A 19755-nucleotide genomic window follows, 5' to 3' on the forward strand; every position below is an offset into this window, starting at 1 on the left:
CCCCAAATAGTCCCCAAAATTGTGGATTAAAAAAAATGGGGGGGCTAATATTAAGATGGTCCGCCCCCGATTAAGATGGTCCTCCCCGGAGGCTTATGGATCTGCTCGGATTTCAGACGGCCCTCGGGGAGTTTCCAGTGTCCAGAGCTGGTGACCCTGTCGAGGCCTTGGTTGATCTCTGGAATGGAGAGATGGCCCGGGCTGTTGACACGGTTGCTCCTAAACACCCTCTCCGGCTTGGTGGAGCCCATTCGGCTCCTTGGTTTTCCTCGAAGTTTAGGGCGATGAAGCAACTCGGGCGACGGCTGGAGCGACGCTGGAGGAAGAGTCGTCATGAATCCGACCGAACACAAGCTAGAGCCCATTTTAGGGACTATGCCATGGCGGTGGGGGCGGCGAAGAAATGCTTTTTCTCCACCTCCATTGCGTCTGCTCAGTGCAGACAAACAGAGCTGTTTCGTGTGGTGAAAACCTTGCTCCACACATCCCCCCAGACAATGGGGGAGGAGTCATCTACAGCTCTTTGTGATCGGTTTGCCTGTCGCTTTGCAGATAAAGTCACTTGCATCCGTGCTGACCTGGACTCCAGAGTTTTGTCAGTTCCGGAAGACGTGCCTTTGGTACCATCTGGTCCCGTTGTGTTGGATTCATTTCGGTTGGTGTGGCCTGAGGATGTGGACAAGATCCTCGGCAGTGTGCGGGCGACTTTGTGCGCTCTTGACCCTTGCCCTTCATGGTTAATAAAAGCTGCCAGGGAGGGGACAGGCAGATGGTTGGAGGTGATCGTTAATGCTTCATTAAGGGAGGACAGGATGCCATCGTGCCTCAAGGAGGTGGTGGTAAGACCACTATTTAAAAAGCCCTCCCTTGATCCCTCCAACCTGGACAACTATAGACCTGTGTCTAACCTTCCCTTTTTGGGCAAGGTGATGGAGCGTGTGGTGGCGTCCCAGCTGCAGAGGGTCTTGGATGATATGGATTATCTGGACCCTTTTCAATCTGGCTTCCACACCGGGTATGGAACTGAGACTGCCTTGGTCACTCTAGTGGATGAACTACGCCGGGAACTAGACAGGGGGAGTGTGTCCCTGTTGGTTCTGCTGGACCTCTTGGCAGCGTTCGATACCATCGACCATGGTATCCTTCTGGGCCGCCTCTCGAGTATGGGAATCGGAGGCACTGCGTTGCAGTGGTTCCGGTCCTTTCTTGAGGGTAGGGTCCAGAAGGTGGTGCTGGGGGACTACTGCTCAGCCCCATGGCCGTTGGCCTGTGGGGTCCCGCAGGGATCGGTCTTGTCCCCCATGATGTTTAACATCTACATGAAGCCGCTGGGAGAGGTCATCCGGGGATTTGGACTGAGTTGTCAGCAATATGCGGATGATACTCAGCTCTATCTCTCCTTGTCATCTGATCCTAGGGAGGTGGTGGATGTCCTGAATCGGGGGCTGGAGGCCGTGATGGGGTGGATGTGGGCTAACAAACTGAAATTGAATCCGGATAAGACGGAGGTACTGTTGGTCAGTAGGAGAGCCAATCGGGATGAGGAGATTTTACCGGTTCTGGATGGGGTTGCACTCCCCTTGAAGGAGCAAGTACGCAGCTTGGGGGTACTACTGGACTACTCTGCTTTTGGAAGCTCAGGTGGAGGCGGTGGCCAGGGGTGCCTTTGCACGGTTTCGGCTGGTGCGCCAGCTGCATCCCTTTCTCGAGAAGGCAGATCTGGCCACGGTTACCCACGCCTTAGTCACGTCGCGACTGGATTACTGTAACGCGCTCTACGTGGGGCTGCCCTTGAAGAATATCCGGAAACTGCAGCTAGTGCAAAACACGGCAGTGAGGGTGTTATCTGGAGCTGCCCGTTGGGAACATATCACCCCCATTTGAAAGAGCTGCACTGGCTGCCGATTCGTTTCTGGGTCCAATTCAAGGTGCTGGTTTTGACCTTTAAAGCCCTTAACGGTTTGGGCCCGGGGTATTTGAGGGACCGCCTGCTCCCAAGGGTTGCTGCCCGCTTGACAAGGACATCTGAGGGGGCCCTGCTCCGGGTGCCGACAATGAGGGAGGCCCGGCTTTCGTGCACTCGGGACAGGGCCTTCTCTGTTGCTGCCCCTAGACTCTGGAATGCTCTCCCGGTGGCCATTCGTTCCTCAGACTCCATCACGGCTTTTAGAAAGCTTTTAAAGACTTGGCTTTTTACCCAGGCTTTTACATGATCGTTTTTACTGCGGCTTCTCTGTGTTTTTATCTGTTATGTTGTCGTGTTTTTATGCTTGTTTATATGTTTTTAGCTTGATGTTTTTATTGCTTGATGTTTTTACTGCTTTATTGTATGTTTTAATTTTTGTAAACCGCCTTGGGGTTTTCTTTTAAAGAAAGGCGGTATAGAAATGTAAAAATAAATAAATAAAAATAAATAATATGAGCCACAAAATGGCTCCTACAGACAAAAAATGACCTCTGCAGTCACTTCCAGCCCTCTAGGAACTGAGGATACATGGATTTTAACACTTTTGTGTCCATGGATAATGAAACCAGGTGTCAATTAGACACCTGTGAATATGTGAAATCGTGCATACAGAATCTGTGTATAACAAGGTTCTCCTGTATAGTTAAGCTGGAGAGTGTTTTCAAAGTTCCACCATTATTGGCTCTAAACATTCTAATTATTATAAAGTCAAAACCATTTGTCCAATCTGCCTAGCCATCAGCATACATTCATTAGGTATCAAGAGACACTTCCCCTGCAAATTTGGTGAAGATTCGTTGGGAAATGGCTTAGATAAAGCAGTTTACAGTTTTTCTCTTTTGAACAGGGGTTTTAAGAGTTGGGAGACATTTTTTTCGGACTGAGGAAGTACTATTTAAATGATTTTGGGTGTGTGTGTGTGTGTGCGTGCGTGCCTGTCCCTGTGTGTGCCTGAGTGTGTGCATGCCTGTGCGCACACCTGTGTCTCTGTGTGTGAATGGTTATGTCACTTATGTACAACTTTTACACTGTTTTGCTGATAACACCATCCTGAAGGAAATTAAATCAAGCTGGAGAACTATGAGGTTTATGGGAAATTTCTGGGAAGATAATCTGTAGTTTTGGACATGGTTTTTAAAGCATTTGTTATTTTTAATTATCATTGTGGGGTGTGCGTGTGTGTGTGTGTGTTTAGGAAAAAAATGAAGTACAGATTTAAAGTGAGCACAAATTACCTGCTTCTTGTGTCCTTATTCACTACCTTTTCAGGCGGTGAGGAGTGTGACTTTATCTTAGTTGAATGTCCTACAAAGTTTTTGGTGTTCAACCTGAGGACGTTTTATCTTGTAGTTTGGCTAAGCTCTTCCCCATAGTGTCCCCATTTGTTCTTATAGACAAATTTATGGAGGGCAGGTCTATCAGTGGTTACTAGTCTGGTGGCTATGGGCCACCTCAAGCCTCAGAGGCACAATGCCTCTCAATACCAGTTGCAGGAGAGCAACAGCAAAAAAGAGAGCATGCCTTCACCTCTTGCCTGTAGGCTCCTCAAAGGCATCTGGTGGGCCATTGTGTGAAACAGGGTGTTGCCTCACTCTCTCTCCCACCCTTGCCCAGCTGAAGGAGCCAACTTGACTCAGTGTTCTTTCTTCCCGCAGAGACTTTCAAAAGACTGTGGCTGTTCTTTGACAGGTGAAATCCTGGGCCACATTTGACCCAGACTCTGAGGGCCTACAGGCCTTGCAGCTTTCTTTTCTCTCCTTTATAATCCATCAGGGCAGAAGACAGCACACCACTCTCTGAGTCATGTCGTCTGCTGCTGCCGCCGCGCACTGACATCCCACCGTGTGCCACATCCCCTCCTCGACCCAGTCAAAGGCAGAGGCGCTCCCTGCCTGCCAGTGGGAGGGGCTTGAGCCACAAGCCAGCCAACAGCGTTGGAATGAGTAGAGGACGAAATTGGGGGCTCGAGCACCAACAGCGAGCTCCCTTTCCAGAGCAGGGCTGGGGGCAACGGCTAGGCGTGGGTGCCTGCAAGAGCCTCGCTCGCCCCACACTCCCCACCGAGGTCCTCTGGCTGAATTTTACTAGATTGTTTATTATTTTGTAGGAGGCGGGGGAGGGATGAGCACCGCCACCAATCACAAGCTCCACGATCTAAACGGACGGCACCTTCCGAGCAATGCGAAAAGAGGGAGGGCCCCTGTGGTCACGCGCTTATTTAGAGAATGACATCATCTCTTTGCACGCGACAGCCTAGCTTGGTGGGCAGGGGCGGGGCGGACAGGAGTGGCCTGCAGCAGGCGAAGGGAGGATCTGGGAGCCCGGGAAGGGCGGGGTCTCGGGGCTGGATGTGTGTGTCCAGACAGAGGCCAGCCGTACTACTATAGGATTGCTGTTGTTATCCGTGTAGCTTGCAAGGGCCAGAGCTTATGTCACATACGGGACCCGATCTCAAACTGGGAAGTGGGGCGAAGCGGTGGTGGAGGGGACACATCTGGGGAAATCGCTGTGAGATATGCAGAACCACATCCATGTGGGGTGCTGAGGCTGGGAAAGGAAGAGACGAGGGGGTGGGGTGGGGACTCGTTTGCTGATGTCCGAAGCGAATTTCAGATCCTGAGGGTTCTGCAGAAGGTCCTCGTCCTTTAGAAGTCCCCGAAATTAACAGAGGCACGCACGATCCAAAATGTCAGTCGAGGCATCTATGTGTATCTCCCCGTTCTGTTCTTGTGTATTTAAACCAGCGGAAGAAAGTTACAGGCTAGTAACAGGAGGCGCAGAGAGCGAGATTGGTTTCTCGAATGACTGCTCCACCAATGATCGTCTCCCGGAGCCCTTAGATATACTATGACCTATTCATGGAGACCTCTTGAAATGATGCAGCTAGCACGAGAGTCCTTTGCTTGTGCAAACGGTTTGCTAACGCTTTAATTTGTTATTCCACAGCATCTAAGTAAAGCAGACTGGATAAACTCTTTCAAATCTCCGTATAAAATGCTTTGATTACATAGAATGGTAATAACTTATAATCGTGCTATAATTAGGTATTCATCAAGTGTCATTATCCATATTTACGTATGTGCAAACTGAGGCAGAAACCAGTTATGTCACTCAAGCAAGGTCACGAGGTGTGTCACCAGCAAGAAAGACGAGAAACAGAATGGGCATTTTCAACTTTGTGTCTTCCTCTTACTGTTAAGAGGTGGAGGCCCATCTACTCTGGAGTGCACTGTTTTTAACCGGTTTGGGGGCAGCTACCAGAAATATAGAATACTTATTTTATATTGCAATAACAAACCATTTTCTTTCCATCACTTTAAGTCACTCCCCATTGCTTTATATGACATCAGTAAACCCTGTCATCATAGCCTTAATGTAATAACAAAAAATGTATCACAACAGGGACAAGTTTCCAAAGTAAATTTGGGCATCTCTCACTGATGGAATGAATGACTAGCCCTTAAACTTGTAAGGGCACCTCAAACATAAAGCCAGCATTTAACACACATGTAGTCCAAGACCTTTGGATTAGTAGAACACTCTGAAAATATGACATTTTGCATTTAACAGTGAAAATACACAGATGTTTCCCTCATAGTATCAGCCAGCATTTCAGCATACAGCAACACAAACTGCACAGGTGACAGAATACAGGAGCATGGTAGTTTCCCTGGACTGTACATCATTGAACAACTGGAGTGGAGGATTTGCAAGGATAGCTAGGTATGTAACTAAAAATGGGATATGCCCCACTTGTGACAGGTATTACAATTCCAACTTTCAGTTCCTCATTCGGGGAGAGCAATTTATTTCCTGTGGTAGTCGGGATGTGTGTACAACCCCTTTAGAGAGGCAAATAGGTTTCCTTGGTTTCCTTTTTTATTATCTAGTAGGAATGTGAAGATACTGGATAAAGGTGGTCATTAATTGGTCATTCCCTCTTAATTGAATATTTATTGGTATATATTAAATATATTATTATTATTATCATTTGATTTCTATACTGCCCTTCCAAAAATGGCTCAGGGAGGTTTACACAGAGAAATAATAAATAAATTAGTTAGATCCCTGTTCCCAAAGGGCTCACAATCTAAAAGAAACATACGATAGACACCAGCAACAGTCACTGGCGGTACTGTGCTGGGGGTGGATAGGGCCAGTTACTCTCCCCCTGCTAAATAAAGAGAATCATCATGTTAAAAAGTGTCTCTTTGCCAAGTTAGCAGGGGTTATTGTAGTCCACTACACTGCTATCTTCACAGATGATTTTTTTCCTAAATTCAAACTGATAAGGATCATTGGATTAGATAATGTCTTGCCATAGCCACATAAATTTGGCAAAATTGAACATTCAGCAAGACTGCAGAATATTTGGATACTCAAAGCCCAGGCCCACATCTGGGAAAGACTACTAGGCCAAGAGAGGCGGGGGGAGATTTAGTTTCAAATCTAAATAGAGACTTGTCCTTTTAACAGTTATACAACAGGCAGGAATTCAGCAGGTACAGCTTTCCCAATCACTGCAAACCAGTGGTAAGCTACACCTGCTGAATTTGTGCCAATTGAGCAGCAGTTAAAGTCCCTATCAGGAGAAATGATGGCAACCTTAGCCTCCACAATACTAAAGCCTGCAGCACTAGAGTCCTGGTTGCTCTCAATAACCTTTAGACTAGAGCAACTTCATCCTGCCAGCTGTTTTTGGACTACAACTCCCATAATCCCCAGCCACAGCAGCCAGTAGTCAGGGATGGTGGAAGTTGCAGTCCAGCATCTGCAAGGAGGCCAAAGTTGTATAGTCCTGCTTTAAAGGAATTTAATAGCAGCCTTACTGAATTGGCCAACAATCTTTCTTTTTTAATAGTAGCACTAGATATCTGAAACTGGCATTTTTACATCACTATTACATTGCGTTTGACTCCCTGTAAACAGTACCATTGATTTTGAGGGGCAATGAGTCCTACGATTCAACATTCTGAACAAAAACATTTCCTCATATCTTTTTGACTTCTTTTCATAGTTGCTGACCTTTCAGATTCATTGTCTGTCCCATTGTTTCTGTAGTACTAAAGAGTGAATAGAAGTTTCCTGACCTATCTTTTTGATCCCATTCATTATTCGTGAACCCACGTCATGTATCCTCTTACTCATCTTTGTTGGAACATAAAATAGTCCTAGTCTTTTCAGTCCATTCCAGTATAAAAAGTTTTATTAAAGTCATTTTTGTTCAGAGGCACTGGAGTCCTTTCTGCTTCATCTTCTTTACTGAAGATCTTGGTGTCCTGTTGTTTTTTCTTTGCTGTTGTTCAAAATTAAAGTTTCAGGAGGGGAAGTGAGGGCTGTTTCCTAGCTCTGACATGAGACAACCTGTTCCCTCCACACATTTAGAACATATATGTATAAAGACTTAGAAAGTGGTATGTGTAGTCATTTGCTCTCCTTTAAGAGTCCTGAGAACTGTAGTTCTGTGATGAGAGTGGGTCTAGAGATTTCTACAAAACTACAGTTCCCAGGATTCTTTGAGGAACACTAGTACCAGCAGGGATTTGAACTGGCAACCTTCTGTTTGTTAGTCAAGCATTTCCCCGCTGTGTCCCTTAAGGTGGCAGATAAATTCAGTGTAAGTCTACTTTGAGATTTTGCAAACAGTGTTGTTTCTACAACATATTCTAAAAGTGTTGTTTAATTAAACAGTTGTTGATTTGCATGCATCTATTCACATTCTATATAAAGAGATGTAGGCCCAGGCCTTGTCATTATAAAGAGAGAGAGATTGGATAGGGGTTAATTATTTAAATCGTGCTAGCCTCAAGACTTTTTAAAATATGAAAGTAGACACAAAACAAGCTGTTCTAAGAGAACATTTGTGCAGTTCAAACATTCAATTCATTCAAAAGTTGTATTCTGTCAGATGATGTAAAAAGTGATTGAGATTACAAATAGAGAAGTAGGGTGAATAGTCTAAGCTGCTCTAGAACCCAAACCCTGATCAAGCATACCTATTTCTCCTCATCCTGCCAAAGATTGCTCCCAAAGACTGCACTGCTACGCCCCACTGAATCTTCACCAATGAATATAACACTCTTCTGCAACAGCACTATCAGATTCCCAGTTCTGAGGAGTTCCTCCTACTCTGTGTAGGCTTCAAAATGTCCTGGAATGTGACTCTAGGCAACAAAGTATGTGTGCACAAGAGGAAGATGTGCAGGTGTGTGTTGTAGTGGTGCATGCTACATATACAAATTACACTCACATACCATTGTCAGGCCTGGAATTTCCTTTAAAAAGCTCAGGGTAACATGTAGTCGCCTTAAGTGGTGCAGCAGGGAAATGCTTGACTAACAAGCAGAAGGCTGCCGGTTCAAATCCCCACTGGTACTATATCGGGCAGCAGCAATATAGGAAGATGCTGAAAGGCATCTCATACTGTGCTGGAGGAGGCAATGGTAAACCCCTCCTGTATTGTACCAAAGAAAACCACAGGGCTCTGTGGGCGCCAGGAGTCGAAATCAACTTGATGGCACACTTTACCTTACCTTTAACATGTAGAGTAGCATCATGTGACAAGGACTGATTTCCTGCCAAAGTTCCTTCTGAACCACAAACAGGGCAGTAGGTGAGGACTTGAGCTGTTTCCTTACCCAGAAAATGTAATTGAAATGTGTGCCACCTAGGAACATTCTGGGAGAAGTGGGGGGGGGGGTATCAACCTCCTATCTGGGATCTTGATCTAGATTTTGCTTGCATTCAAATCTGAAGTTATTGGAACCACTCAGAACAGAAGCAATTAGGACCAAGTCCATTCACGTGACATTTCCACGAGAGGGTGGTTTTCTAGGGATATGCAAAACATTCACCCAGTGCAGTGAATTCTTATTGAAGGGAGTTCAGCTATGCACGTGGAATTCCTGCACCTGCAAGAGCTTCCCCATTCATCTTAGTGGAGGGACCAGGTCTGCATATGCATTCCTTTGCAAGCAAGTCACCGCCAAGTTGCCAGCACAGTGTGCGTTTGAAAAAAGGAAGCATTAGCTGGTGGGACTTTCGTTAAAAGTTGTGGGACTACTGATTTAATGGTACTTATAGAAGCATAAACCTATGCTTCTTGAGTTTTAAAGTCAGTATAGTAAAAACTAGAGAAATATGATGAGATATTCACTGTCCACTACTGTCTGTGTCCATGTAGGAATTAACTGCAAAGTCAGCCCTGGTAGTCACTTGAGGACATGTTGTATCTTAATGGAAGGCTGGATAAAATGAACTCTTTATCTCTTTGAATGAAATGTTGACTCTTTCACAGCCGCTCCACTATTTAAACAAAGTACTGTTTAAACAGAACACTTTAAAAAGAAACATCCTTTTGGGGAAAAGTGGGGGTAGGCGTCAAATCTTTTTATAATAAAATACAGCTTTAACATAACATTTATACTGTACACTGCAAGAAAGCCTCATGAAACCAGCTGCCAGGTTTATAACTCTCTGCTATCTTCAGCCTAAGCTTTTCATTTGTCTAAAAGGTAGTAGGAAGATAAAATGTTCAGAATTCAGTGCAAACTACCAGTTCAGATTTAAATCTGCAGGAGTGTATTCAAACCATCATAATTCCCAAATATGGTTGTGTCATGATGTGTACATAAATTGAAACTACGCAGCCCACTCCTTTGACTGTATGGTGAGTGTACATAGGATTGCAGCCTTGGTTTTTGCCTGATGTTTGTCCACATCAGAGCTACCCATTCCACCTGCATAGTGGAGCATTGTGTACATGTACGCTAAGAACTTGCAGCTGATGTCTTATACTGTTGAAGGTTTCTTATCTAGAATAAATAGTAGCAAAAGGTTCTTTCAAAACTCAGTTTTGAAATTGGGCCAAAATACATACATGATGTTGCAACTTGATAGTTAAAGATCCTAATAAAGAAAGGCCAAGGCCCAGCTCAAACTATGCAATAACCACTAAAAAATTATAGTAGATGCAATCAGGCCAAAATAAAGCACTTTTACAGCCCATCTATTTTTCTGGATGGGTTAAACACATGAGTAACATTCTCCCATTGAAACTGATGGTACTGTATATAATTATTGTTTTAAACAACATTGTTTATACCAAACCCATTGATATAGCAGAGAAGTAATAATTTATCTTTTGTTTACCATTTATTGTTGCCTGTTCTATTAAGATTTTTAAACATCTGGTACTTGGTGGACAGCGTTAAAAAAAAAAAGTTAGGCCACAGACTTATGCAAACTTGGGAGTAAGCCCCACTGAATTAAATGGGACTTTTAGCAAAAATACATACATAGGAATAGGTTGCACATCAAACCTCTGTTAGAGAGAATCCTAACAGATAAGTTACATCTTGCTATGCATCTACACACACACATTTATTTAAATAATTCAGTATCTGCTAACCTTTGGATTCTGAATCAGTATTTGCTACATAGAAACATTTAATTTATGTAGATCTTCTTTTCCTTTAATTTTATTTAAGGAGAGAATTGCTTACTACAGGTCTTTCTCTAAAGAAAGTGGAAACTAGAAAGTCATGTCTGCACATGCCAAAACATGTTCCCACGGTTAACCAGTATGATGGTTAAGGAATTTCCAAACTAAATTTGACCCAAACCTTTTGACTTCTAAACATAAGCTTAGTTATTATAAAAGAAAAGGCATTGTATTTACAGTCTGTTATTTGGTATTATTTAGAATACACACATGCATGTATGCGCACACATGCACTCTTTCACACACAGCTTTTCAACACAAAACAACAGTTCCCTCAATGTGGTTTACACAGCAAATAGAATGAAAGGGTGGTTCCCTGTCCCACCGGCTCACAACACATAGGAGACCCTAGCAAGAGCCGCTGGAGGAACACTATACCGTACTGGCATAAATACGGGCAATTGCTTTGGCCCTGGGAATTTTTGAGTCACTACTTCAAAAAGTGCCTCTTTCCCAGTGAACAAGGAAATTACTGTTATCCATACACAATAGAACTGTAAAGATTGTCTCAGTGTTCTAGCAGATAAAAAAGTGTATGTGTGGGGGAAATACTACAACAGAGGCAAAGGCAGGAAATAAAAAGATATTGGGCAGAATCCAGGCAAAGTTAGAGAGGGTAATTGTTAAATAATGGATACTGTATTGTAAGATAACACAGAGCTCCTTAATTATATATTTGTTAATGCTCTCTCTCTCTGAGTCGATATACCTGTTCACGTTATTGTATATAATAGGTATTGATCTGATTTTTATTGTGATGTCTGCTCTTGCCTTTGAGGGGTCTGCAAACAGTGCCTGCTGGCTGATGACAGAGACAGATCCACCAGATAACAGGGCGTTCTATAGTACTAGCAGCTTTCGCTCGCCCCTTAGCGGATTGTGTAGCCCTTCCCACTTTGTGGGCGGGGATCAGGCTGCTATGGGGTTAGGTTGAGGCTCCCTGCGTGTGTCTATAACTTTGTGTTGCCGCTGCTGGTTGTTAGGAGAAGGAATGTGGAAGTCAGCAGAGTGGAGGGTGCCAGGCTGCTCGGGCAAGCTGCAGCTACTGTGACGGCTGTGGCTGTGACGGCGGCAGTACTTCTGCCTAGCCAGCCCTTCTTCGCTTTCTCCTTTCTCTTCGCCAAAAGATCGCCGCCGTGTTTTGTGTGTCCCTTCTTCTGTCTAAAGTGAAAGGAGCTGGAGACGCCGAGCAGGAACCATGCAGCAGCTCTGCCCATTTGCTTCTGTGCACGTCGACCTGGGTTTCCTTCTTTTTTAAGTGATAATCATTTTTATGACCCGGAAAGCGGCCGCTTCTTGTTTCTTCCTGCCTTCGCCTGCGTGACCTATCCCTCTGCCCTTTTCTTTTCTTTTTGGCCAATGCTTTTTAAATGACTTGAGTGAAAGGGGGGTGGGGGGGAACTGTCAAGATGGCAGCAGCAGCAGCCGCCGCCGTAGCAGGAGCGAGGAGGTTAAGAATGTGGTGTTGATGCTGGAACAAAACCCATCCTGTTGGCCGCCCTGCGGAAGACTTCGGGCTTCTGGACCTGTTGGAAGATCGGCCATTTGACTCGTTCGGGTTCCGAGCGTCTCTCTCGTTCTGGCCCCCGTTGGAAAAGAGGATTTTAAAAAACAGAAAGCGGAGCCTGAGTTTCCTCTTGTTAAGAGACTTGCTTTTCTCTCCACCTTTTAATACCCCCCCCCCCGCTTTTCTTCCTTCCTTCTGTTTTTGGCGAGGGTATGCGTGATTGGATACATCTTAAGGCATCGGCTCCAGTTAAGGTGTTTTGAAGGAGGGCACAAAAAGTCGTCGGTGGGGGAAGAGACTCCTAAAATAGAAGGAAAAGAAGCAGCCGCCAAAGCAATAGCAAGAAGCGAGCTCGGTTTTTATTTTTAGGCGGGGGCAGCGGGCATGGAGTCTCTTTAATGGATACAGCGCGATGCTATTGGAGCAATCCTGCACGGGGTGAAATATAAACAAACACGGCACGCCGTCGCGGAGATCGCTTCCCAGTCTACTGCGCCCGAGCTTCTTCCTAAATCGTCGGGATCCCAAGGAAAAGCGCGCCTGGAATCGGGGGACCACCCGCGGATTGTTTATCGAGCTCCTGATTTTTTCTTTTTTTAGCGGGGAGGAGGAGAAGTGGCGGGGTGAAAAAAGAGGCGGCCGGACCTTAATGGAGAGTGGCATGTTTGCTCAGCCTCTCTGAGCTTTACGAGGAGGAGGTGGAGGAGGGACCCGGGTGCGGATCGGGCTCCCCTCGCCTGACATCTCCACGAGCAGCAGGTAGGAAGCGCGGCGTCCAGAGTGGGGGAGAGGCCAAAATGGCAGAGGCGTCTCCCCCCGCCCCCTTGTCCCCCCTGGACGTGGAACTGGACCCCGAGTTCGAGCCCCAGAGCCGCCCTCGCTCCTGTACGTGGCCCCTGCAGAGGCCTGAGCTGCAGGCAAGTCCGGCCAAGCCCACAGGGGAAGCGGCCGCCGACGCCGCCTCCATGATCCCGGAGGAGGACGACGACGCTGAAGACGAGGAGCAAGGGGGCAGCTCGGCCATGACCGTCGCTGTCCCTAGCGGCAGCGGCGACTCGCTGGCCCCGGAAGACACGGCCGGCCTGTTGGCTCCCCTCTCCGGGCTGCCCCCCGAGGGATCCGGCCAGGGCGCCAGTGCGTTGGGCGCTGGGCAGCAGCAACAACAAGGCGCAGCGGCAGCAGCACCGAGGAAATGCTCGTCCCGGCGCAACGCGTGGGGGAACCTGTCCTACGCGGATCTCATCACCCGCGCCATCCAGAGCGCCCCGGAGAAGCGGCTCACCCTCTCCCAAATCTACGAGTGGATGGTGCGCTGCGTGCCCTACTTCAAGGATAAGGGCGACAGCAACAGCTCGGCCGGCTGGAAGGTAAGGGCAATGCAGGCGGCGAAAAGTTAGTAGGGGGCGACTGAGGCTTTCCAAAGTGAATGGAGCAGAGGCATGGGTCGCCCCGTGCGCATCTCGGATTCCTTTGCACTGTGCTGGCCAGTGTTGGAATGCATCCGAGGAGGACCATATATTCCCCAGCCGTGGCGGGCTACACAGCACGCTTAAATTGCAGATGGGCAATCTCCGTGTTAATTAGTGCAAAGTCATAATTGCCCACTGGTTGTTTCATAGGTAACAATCGCTGATTAGACTCTCCCGTGAGAATGCATTGAAAGGGCGGGAAAATCCTTTGAAGCTCTTATTAACCAACTACCAACTTATTAACCCAATTTTGACCATGACAGTGTGGCTCAGGAGTATTAAACTCGGTGGTAGTGCTGGTTGTTCAGTGATCTCCTGGATATGTGACTGAAGCCTTGCATATACATCCTATGGCAATCCACACAGACTTCACATTAACCCACAGACTCTAGATTATTAGATGGTGTTTCTCAGGTTGGAGATAAACAAGATGCCAGTGCAAAAACTGACAGAGTTGAGGATGTGTGGTTGAGACTTTAGGCATGTCCGCACAGCTTTTTGATTTGTGCTATGCATCTGATACCTGTGGATCCACTGGTGTCTGACACACTTTAGCCCAGGCTCATCCTGTGCACATCCACATAGGCTGGTGAGACAATTGCAAGACCTGCACAGACTTTGCATTCTGCACAACCAGTCTTCTGCCATTGCACAGAGGTAACCTCTGGGTGCAGAGAGAAGGCATCTGGTTTTTTCCTGGGGATAGTCCATTTTGCTCTGCAGTGTCTAATTTTGTCAGCTGCCAGGTGGGCATACCAGAAGGTACGCTCTTCCAAAGGTGAAAAACATGGTAGGCTTGGCTCTCCTCTGCTTTCCCGGGAATGAAGTCAAATCAGACACGTTCTGCCTTGCACCTCTCATCAGTTAAAGATTAAACATTGATGGTGATGAAGGGAGGCAGGTGGTGGTAGCGGTGGGGAATGATCAGAGTCCAGTTGTGGTGCTTAAAAGCACTGGTGCAACTCCCTCGCCTTGATGCTTTGCTATCGGGCCCTAGCACCTGCTGCTGCCTAAGCTGGCTGATAGGATCTGCGCTGAAGAACTGTGGTTGCCGCCACACTGTGTTAGCAAAGCAGGAATGCCAGAGATGAGCAGGGCTTGTCTGTTTAGATGAGCCTGGGAGGTGCGTTTCTTGTTTGGTTTGATTTTGACTAGTCATCAGTTTTTGGGTAGCCAAGGCATGCAGCTACAAGGAAACTGTGGCATAACATATTGAATTAGTACCCTGAAGCAGATCGCAAACCAAACACATGCACACACGCATACACCTGCCAACTGTATCTGACGAAGTGGGCTCCACTCCATGAAAGCTTATGCCACAATAGATTTGTTAATCTTTCAGGTGCCACAAGACTCTCTTTGTTTTTTGTTGCAACAGACTGTAACACGGCTACCCCTCTGGAAGCTGTTAAATCTGTAGCCGCTGTATGAGACTGGCTCTGTCTTTTGTTTGATAGGATTATATACACACAATAGCCTTGGAATCAATTTGATACAAGGACACTAAACAATATGTAGGGACTTCACCTGCATTTGATGCTCCCCAGTCGTTATTGGTGACTTTACAAATGTTAATCTCAAACATTTTACTTTTGAATTCCCTTGCTGGGCAAAAGACAGGCACAAGAAATAGAAATTAGGAAACTTTGCACTGGAAGTAGTGAACAAGAATGTGCACGGAATGCTTCAAGAGTACAATCTTAAAAAGAGAAACTTCAAGCAGTTAAATATTTAATAGTTATAGAAAGTAATATCTATTCTTAGCAGAGGGGGAGAGAGAAATATACTCTTTTACATTACTAAGGAACATATGATGCTACTGTACATGGACTGGTTTGAAGGAGGAAAACTGATCTCTCACAATCTAGTCTTCAGGCAGTTAACACATTCATGTTAACACATGAATGGGACACTGGCACATTTGAAATGTTTTTGCCTGTGACTGGTATAAATGCTGGTATAAATATAAGCACTTCTGCTTACATTGTATATACTCCTTATAAGTATACAGTACAGGACAAAATGTACAGTAATTATCTGCCCCAAGTAACAATGAATAGAATCCCCATCTCTCACAGACACACATGCGCATGCATGCACACACAGTTTTGATAAAAATTCTAATAAATTTTACATAGCTTTACATATTTAGTTAGGAATAATCCCTACTGGACATTATTAGAGTTTGAGCTAATATGCATAGGATCAGGCTAAGGATCAGATTATGGATGCAGTTTATATTATTTGCTGGTTATGAACTAACTAGATGTTATGTGCATATTGGAGCTTCTTAGAAAAACTGCTTTGGGGTGGCAGAATTGTAGGTGGAGAAGTATCCAGTTTAACCCCTTCTTTGCCTGCCTGTCACGTGTTCCACATTGCCCCAGGGGAATTTCATCCCTGTGGGATTTCAGATGTATGTTTATAAGGATAAATGTGCATATAAAACCCTGTGGGAGGAAAAGCAGATTGGGGGATTTATGAAAAGGTGGCAATCAGGGAAAGGGTTAAGTGCCTGCTCCCCTGTGTCTCTGCTCAAAATTGCAGCTCCCCAAGCTGCTTTTCTTACAAGTATTTGTCAAAGCATAGTTTGTGTATACTATGTAGTTTGCCTCTTAGCGCATGTCTGTCTGTAATCTTTTTTTCTTTTTAAGGCTTAGATGTGTACTGAATTGGAGCCCCCTCCCCCCCAGAAGTTGCATCACACCTGCACACAGATCAAATGATCCCCATGCCTTTAGGCTGCTAAAGAAATTTGCAGCCCACCTCCAGAGGAAGGAACATTATTATTGTATGAAAGCGTGTCATGTCGCACCTTCTCTTCCCAGTTTCTGCCTATCTGTGGTGTGTGTGTGTGTGTGTGTGTGTGTAAATCCCTCAGGGGATGAAGCTGCTCTGGGAAGAGCAGAAGGTTTCAAGTTCCCTCCCTGGCTTCTCCAAGATAGGGCTGAGAGAGATTTCTGCCTGCAACCTTGGAGAAGCTGCTGCCAGTCTGTGAAGACAATACTGAGCTAGATAGACCAATGGTCGGACTCAGTATATGGCAGTTTCCTAAACAAAGTGCTAAACCAGGAACCTAGAAAATTTCCCTTTCACACCAGACTCTGACAATAGTTGGAGGTGGTATGACAGAAGCATTGCTGCCCATGGTGTGCACACTCATTCTCCTATAGTCTTGATTCACAGGTTTTGCAAGTTTTTTGTAGAACGTCAAAAACCATCAAAACCTGTTTGACCAGAGCTGTTAAATAGAACAAAAGCACTGAGTGTGTACACCACAGGCAATGATGCCTCTGTCACACCACCTTCAATGCTCTTAAAAGTTATTGCCTATTTCCAGCCATTTCCCTTCTTCTGTAGTAAAGAAAATGGAGACTCGCTCTACTATATTTATCCAAATCTAAGATGAGATTTCCCCCCTAATTCTTTCCTGTTGAATATCAGGGGAGGGGAGGTCATCTTAGATTCAGATTCCTCTTTCTTTTTGGTAGATGTAGGTATTACCAGTATTTACCTAAAGGAAAGAGGAATCTGAATTGAAGATGACCATAAATACAGGTATTACCTGTATTTAGCCTCTGTCTTTTAAGTCATCATCTTACACTGAGTTGCCTTCTGTTTGATAAATATGGTACATATCAGAAAATACAATGAATATGGAACATATCACAAATTTTATGAATGCTTCCTAAAATACGGTATATATCTCAAATCAGAAAACCCTTCTATGAACATGAAATACAGCTCATGTGTAGCACTCTATTCACATATGTGGGAGTTTCACTGCATGGTGCGTGTAACAAAGCGGCCATTGGCCCAGTTGACTGCACATGAATAATGGTGATTTTTATTTATTTTTTTTTTGCATTTTCTTAAATATTGCTGCTATAACAAGTTCATAGGGTCTGGTATAAAGGCACATGAAGCAGCCATCGTGCTGAACCTAAGCAGAGCAGTGACTGGTTGGGAGACCGCTTGGGAACCCCACATACAGCCCTGAATCACAGCATGGAAAGAAAGCAGGAAAGAAATGTAAATCATAATAATGCAAAAATACTACAAAAATAATATTTCACTTGCTTGATACTGGCTGTGCATACCAAGAAACGAAATGGCCCACTTTTAGTTCAGGGCCGGCCTCAAAAGCATGAATGATCCAACAGCCCTGTTGGATCAGGTCCAAGGCCCATCTAGTCCTGCACCCTGAATTCAGAATTTTCTTATACAGAAACTCTTTTACCCCTTAAATATCTTCATTTGATGGAAGGTAGGAGAATTTGTACTTATATGGTGGAAATGAGTCATTTGAAATTATTGATGGTTTCTATTAGTTACCTCTTCATGTTTCTCAATTTCTCTGTCGGACACACCAGTATAAATTTAATTTAAGTGCAAATGAAGGATTTCTATAATCAAGAGTTGAGCATGTAAGGGACACATGATTTTGTATATCTGTTTGATTTGGGGATTTTTTAAAACAAAGGATTATGTCCAGTAGTTTCAAACATTCAACGCTTGTGTCGTAAAGTACATCTAATTGTTTTTGTATGTTGATGTTGAACGTTCCTATAAGTGCTACATAAGAACGCCATAAAGGTTTAGACCTGTGATGACAATTACTGCTTTTCATAGTGAACATGATGTCATTTATAAGTGTCAGTTGCACATGTATTTGTTTGGAGTCTTATCTGCAGTGACAAAACCAGCCTTTTAGCTGTTTCTTTCAGTGTTAAGAAAACTTTATCAAATTGGTTGCATAGAATCGGTTAGAAAAACATGTAGCAACATTCTGGGCTGAACTGAATTTACTGGCAAAACGTTCATTGATTTCAATAGCTGTAGGATCTAGGCCATGCAGCAAACTGCTTAAACTACCTAGATTGCTTACCATAGCTGGAAACTTTCTGACAATTTATAGTTCTAATTTGATATTGATTTCATTTCTGAGCAACCTTAACTGGTGCTCAGAGCTAATTAAAATGTTAAAAACTTGGATCCCTGGAGATTTGGTGATATAAGTTAGTTCAGAATTTTCTCAATAACCTCTAGTATGACCTTAATGAAAGAGGAGACTGTCTTGGAAATCTGAAGTTTTTTGTTTCCTTTTAAGCAGTAATAGCCCAAGATATTCTGGTACCGGAAGTGGGGCACCAAATGCTACCTCCTTAATCCCTTGCCCCTTACTTGGCCCTGTGGCAGGATAATAGCTTCTTCCCTCATCCTCTTGGGCTGAATTTCAGTAGAAGGAAGCCGAGGGAGCAAAAGAGGAAGTGAAGATAAGAGAGTCTTGGGCTAGAGGGTCTCCTCTCCTGTTCTTTGTAGTACTGACCCAGTGAGGGAAGGAGCAGAAGAGGATGTGGAGGGAAAGAATACTGGGCTACAGCAATCCCCTCTCTCCCTCTCAGGAGTAGCAGCAGCAGTACTGGTACCACCAGCAGCAATTTAGTGAGTGGTGGGGCAATGGGATGTCCCAACATTCACTGCCTCCCAAAACTAGCCACGCTGTACAGCATGCCTTCAGGTCACTGCATGGATGAGTCAGCTCTGCTTTTCAGGAATTTAGTTAGTATTTAAATAGAACAGGATATTGACTCTCCGGGCCGATGTACTTCAAGTGTTGGTTCAGAGTAGCCTTACTAGTTTTTCTAGAACAAGTGTTTCTGTGTTCAGATTTATATCATCCCCCATGATTTGGAGGATCATATAAATATTTAGTAAACTATGTGGCTATGAAAAAGGAAGAGGAGAGCAAGAACATATGTGATTAGATTTTTGCTACTTGCTGTGTTCAAAATGAATGTTTTCTTTCTCAAGTTAATAAATAGATCTATTGGATGAAGGAGTTTAATGTGCTATCTCTGAAGTTAATCTGTGTCTTGTATTTTGAATCTTGTAAAATTATAATTTTTGCTTTTTTATTTATTTGGGTTATTATTTTAGTTGTAATGTATAATTCTGTTAACAATGACAGCTTGGTTTTTTAAAGGGTATTTAATCTTGAAGCATTATTGGATGATACAGTACATGTGGATGAATATGCATTTATTGTCCAGTCTATGCCTAAACATGTAGTACATCGCGCTTTTTGCCAAACAGCTTTTGAACACTGTAGAACTACTACATCCCATGTATGACCTACATGTAATTGTATAATTTCTGGCCACTTGCATATGGATGATAAATTCTTACTGTAGTTATTAGCAGTAATGGTAAGTACTGTACTAAATAGGAGATGACTGTATTTTGCATAGGAAGGAAATAGCATCATGTAGCTCCTGTGATTTCTGGAGTACTGTGTATGTGTATCTAT

At 44.6% G+C, this 19755-nt stretch overlaps 1 protein-coding gene across 1 annotated transcript in view; it reads left to right on the forward strand.

The window, feature by feature from the left end:
- The first annotated feature begins 11403 nt into the window (after positions 1-11403).
- FOXO3 (forkhead box O3) overlaps positions 11404-19755 on the forward strand; it is a 162911-nt gene continuing 154559 nt past the window's right edge. Inside the window, exon 1 of the mRNA XM_053296568.1 lies at positions 11404-13343. Coding sequence (XP_053152543.1) covers positions 12774-13343 — 570 coding nt within the window. The 5' untranslated portion in view covers positions 11404-12773. The remainder of the gene's footprint in view (positions 13344-19755) is intronic.

This window comes from Hemicordylus capensis, chromosome 1 (genome assembly GCF_027244095.1).
Source record: "Hemicordylus capensis ecotype Gifberg chromosome 1, rHemCap1.1.pri, whole genome shotgun sequence".
Classification (NCBI taxonomy): domain Eukaryota; kingdom Metazoa; phylum Chordata; class Lepidosauria; order Squamata; family Cordylidae; genus Hemicordylus; species Hemicordylus capensis.